Source organism: Electrophorus electricus, chromosome 21 (genome assembly GCF_013358815.1).
Source record: "Electrophorus electricus isolate fEleEle1 chromosome 21, fEleEle1.pri, whole genome shotgun sequence".
In the NCBI taxonomy this organism is placed as follows: domain Eukaryota; kingdom Metazoa; phylum Chordata; class Actinopteri; order Gymnotiformes; family Gymnotidae; genus Electrophorus; species Electrophorus electricus.
Window position 1 is genome coordinate 15,604,577 of NC_049555.1, and position 4,949 is coordinate 15,609,525.

General features: G+C 39.4%; 1 protein-coding gene across 1 annotated transcript; it reads right to left on the bottom strand.

Moving 5' to 3' along the window:
* Window positions 1–392: 392 nt before the first annotated feature.
* LOC113585433 (cytochrome b-c1 complex subunit Rieske, mitochondrial) lies at window positions 393–2,239 on the bottom strand. The gene is made up of 2 exons (XM_027022916.2): window positions 1,989–2,239; window positions 393–1,367 (listed from the first exon to the last, which is right to left on the bottom strand). The coding sequence occupies exons 1-2, from the start codon at window positions 2,182–2,184 to the stop codon at window positions 757–759; spliced, it is 807 nt and encodes a 268-aa protein (XP_026878717.2). The 5' UTR covers window positions 2,185–2,239; the 3' UTR covers window positions 393–756.
* Window positions 2,240–4,949: the final 2,710 nt, after the last annotated feature.

Below are 4,949 nucleotides of genomic sequence, written 5' to 3' on the forward strand. Positions count from 1 at the left end.
AGTAAAAGCATCTCAGTTCAGTGCCGCTGTTGTAACAACGCTCACACTAAACACACGACTGTAATCTCTGATCCAAAACCAAAGGGTAGTTTTGTGCCCATGGACAGAACCATTGCATAACCAGATTATATCAGTGGTGCCAAATTCAGCAATAATGCATGTGCTCAAGAACGAACGAACGAACGCAAACGCACACACACACACACACACACACACACCCTTAAAGTTGCTTTAGATACAAATCAGAGCAACATGGCACATTTTTTCATGTAAACATCTTCAACTGCTACTTCAGACAGATGAGATAAAATAATTTAAGCAAAATGTTGGTCAAAGTTCTTGTGAATAACTAACTCCAGCTGTTTCCAACAAATAACAGTCCAAAAGCCAGATTCCAGATATAATTATTTATTTGGATTTGTCTTGTACCCAATGAAAACTGACTGAAGTCTGTCCTGCAGGTATTCTACACTCAGGTTACACCAGTCCTGGATTGAACAGAATCTCTCTCTACAAGTCTTTACAACATGACTGTCCCCCAAATAATCACACCCTTACAATTTAAAACCCTTGGTATTTCAGAGACAGATTAATGAGGTAAAAGAAGAACTTTGCGAGACATGCCATCGAATAAAATATACATTTTTTACTTACATTTCATCCTGTGCTAACCACCAACCATCAACAATGCATCGCATGACAAACAGAAGGCCAGCAAATACAATGTGGAGTATGCTGAAAATAAACTGAAGTTCTTTAACCAACAATCACCGTTTCATCATCGGGGAACTCATAATAGGGCACCTCCAGATTGAGAGGAGCAGGGCCCTTTCTGATGCGACCCGATGCATCATAGTGTGAGCCGTGGCAGGGACAGTAATAGCCACCATATTCCCCAGCATTAGCAATCGGCACACAGCCCAGATGAGTGCACACACCAATGACAATAACCCATTTGGGATTAGTCACACGATCTTTGTCATGTTGGGGGTCCCGGAGCTCTGACAGATTAACGCTGGCTTCGGTAGCAATCTCCTTCTCTGTGCGGTGGCGGACAAACAGGGGCTTCCCTCGCCATTTGAAGGTCATGTTCTTGCCTTCTGGGATGACGCTGAGCTTGATCTCAATCTTGGACAGGGCCAGCACGTCCGCTGAAGCACTCATGGAAGAGATGAACTGTGTGACGACCGTCTTGGCTGCGTACACGCCCAATACAGCTGTGGAGCCCGTCATCAGATAGGAGAAGACCTTCCGGGCATCGCCGCTGTCCTGTGCTGACTTCTTTGGGTCCATCACCTCGGGTCGACGGTAAACAGAGAAATCAGGGACTCTGATGTCCGTGTGGGCAAAACGAACTCCTGCTACGGCTAAAAAGGAAATACAAAGCTGTGACAATACCCTACCTACAATTATTTTACAAATCCTGTATACAGAAATCCAAAGGTAAAAGCAAATGTAACTAGTCATCTATCCACCGAGTTTCAACAAGATACAAGAGAATCGTGTGCATAATGCAACAGTTTGTGCCAGTTCGTTTACCGGTTAAAACAAAAACTATTAGCGCATAGATTTCATTAGCTAACTATCGAGCTAGCTAGCATTGGGGACACTATTCGCTAGAACTAGCAAGTAAGCAAAACAGAAAATCTAACTAGTTTAGTTTACGCTTCAATCAAGGAGTTTATTTGAACTAAATCACATCATTCTTCAGCATCAGTGTTGCTGTTAACATTGACAGGGCTAGGCTAGATACGTTATGCTAACTTAATGTTTTTATAAAACGATTGTTAGCATGCTAACAGACGCCCTTGAGTTGTAACTGAATAACCTCGAAGCCTACGCCACTTAACTTGCTCAGTAAAGGTCTTTAAAATACATGTTTTTGAACCAATAATAATACAGTCTACTCTGTACGGTCTCCTGCGGACACAGCGTGTCCTTGACTACAACTGTAGGCCTTCAGGACGAGACCGGGACGCTCGACTCACCATTTAAGCGGGAGGAAACTGTAGGCCCTGTCCTGGCGCAATGACCACAGAGCAACGGTTTATTGGCGTCTAGCAGCACTGTGTCCTTCTTCACGACCGCCGCAGGACTGACCGCGCTCAGCGGCCCCGCTACGGCCAAGCACGCGGCTCGCAGATACGGGGAAACCGTTCCAGCACGAGCCACAACAGACAACATCTTCAGCGCGTGAGAGCAGTTAGCGTACGAGCTAGGCGACCTTGTAATGCCGCTGCTAGGCACCCTGGAGATGACGTCAAGACGTGCCTGACGCCATTTCCTTTGAAACTCATGGCAAAATTTGAAATCATGTTAGGGGAAATAAAATCTTTTAATTAAGTTCAGTAACTGACCTTAACATTTGTATTCCCTAAGAAATCTACTATATTTCATATACATCACCTATGGTCCTTTTTGTTTGTTTTATTTTATTTTTTATTTATTTTGCATATTTATTTGTACTTCATGTGTTGCAGTTATTTTCTACATATTTGACTGTGTATCTTGTGTAACTTGAAAATTACCTGAGCCAAGCCAAACTATTTGACTTAGAGGTTTTACATCTTAAAACTACATTAACCTGCTCTAGCGCAAGTCAGAAAAAAGAACCCAAGACCATTCAACACACAGAACATTTATGCGTGTGATTTTAATGTAAATTGTGTAAAAATAAGTCCACTTAAATATCTGAAAAATAAAATTTCCCAGTTACAACTTCAAGTTTCAAGTTTCAAGTTTGGTTTATTCGTCACATACATAGTCATACACAGTATAACTCGCAGTGAAATGGTGGAGAGTGCTCTGTCCAAACTGAGGAAAAGAAAACGGGTGCATAGAGAAATATAGATATTCTCTATATGTGAAATATATATATTTCTATTATATAGCTTATGTAAATCTACATTTCTTTATATATATATATATATATATATATATATATATATATATATATATATATATATATATATATATATATATATATTTATTTATATTTATATTTATATTTATATTTATTTTATTTTTTTCCTTCAGATTTATAGATCTCTGTATTTCTGTTATACAGCATATAGAAGCCGAGGTTTCTATTATATAGCTTACGTAACTCTAGAGTCTAGACCTTTATCATATATCTTATTTGGCTTATCTAGCTGTAGATTTCTGTTCCTCTGCACTGCAAGGCCACCAGCTCTGCTCACTAGCCATTTTAATAAATCCAGCAGTTATGTTTAATTTTAAAGTGCTGGCTTTGATCAATGTGATGCAGCCTCCCTGCTATTGAACCCTGGCTGTATGAGGCAGCACTTCTCTCCTGCTAAAAATAAAGTCTATTGACATTTCTAATCTATGAGTGTGCAGCTTGGCTCGAACACTCTCCATACTGTATCTGCAGCTTCACCCCTGATGTTAGGCATTGCTGTTTCTTCCGTCCTCCTCATTAGTCTGCGGCATGCAGAGCAGTAGGGCCGTCTGGAGGACGTGATTGAGTGAGTGTTCCTTGCCATTCAGATGGCCCCTTCGGTGAAACAGCCCTGTATCTACATGCACTTTTTGAGTCTCACATTTGTGTGTTTGTGTGCATGTGTGTTTTTAAAATCATTTAAGTAAAAAGATCATTGTTGACATGCAAGTTAATAATAAAGCAGGTCAAATGGGGAAAAAAAACCAAAAACCTTTGGTGATCATGTTGAACACACTAATCGAGTATTCAACATGTGTGCTAAACACTGAGACCCATGGTATCATTCTACTGTATGTGAACTCACTGAATGGGCAGACAGTCTAGACCTTTATAATATAGTTTATGTGGCTCTAGATTTATATAGTGCTAGGTTATTTGTTTTATATAGCTCTATGTTTATATAGCTCTAGATTATTGTTTTATATAGCTCTATATTTATATAGTTCTAGATGATTTAGGTTAAATTACTCTAGATTTATATAGCTAAATATTATTTGTTTTATATGGCTCTAGATTATTTGTCTTATATAGCTGTAGATTTATATAGCTCTAGATTATTTGGCCTGCACTACAAGGCCATCTGGTTGTGCCCTGGTTATGGAAGAGTGTAATCTTTGATAGAGATAATCCCGTAGAAGAGAGCACAGTGTCTCAGAGCACAGGCCTCTTTCAGTAACACTATAAGTCTCTTGTACCCAAAGTATTACTAATGCCACAGTAAAAGCTGTTGAGTGACCTCTGACCACCACAACACACACACACACACACACACACACACACACACACACACACACACACACACACACACACACACACACACACATTCTTTCTCTGCTGATAGCTTCACATTGTAAGAAATTAAACAAATTGTCTCTTTATTTAGAACAATGTGAATATTTTCAGCTCCATAAGCATTTTAAGGACACAGAGGACTGTGCACATTACACTGATGCTAATATCAGTATGTATGTCAGTGACCCCACAGACCCCAGTATTCACTGTCCAATAACACTTCCCAGAAATACTCCAGAGACGTCTGTCTATGCTCCATGAAACTTATGTGAAATAATAGGACTGTGCATTTTGCATATGATGAAGGACTAAACTGCATTTAATTAGCTACCTAGGGTTGAACTATAGTTGAGGAAGATTGGGTTTAGCAGTAGGGCTAGGGAGATTGGGTTTGCTGCCTGATTAAAATATATAATATATATATTATATATAATATAATATATGAAATATATCATTAGATAGACAAATATGACCACTGACCCTGCTCCTATGATGACCACTGACCCTGCTCCTATATAAAGTAACTGAAACTTGTACTAGTAGGGTATTGTTTATTGCACTGATGTTGACTGCTCTGTTGTTGACTAACAAACTCTAGTACTTATTGTTTCTTGTCACTGGTTGTTGTCTGTTATAGAGCTTATATGTGTTTTACACTTCTAGGCATCAGGATTGATCCCTGTATTTCTACAGT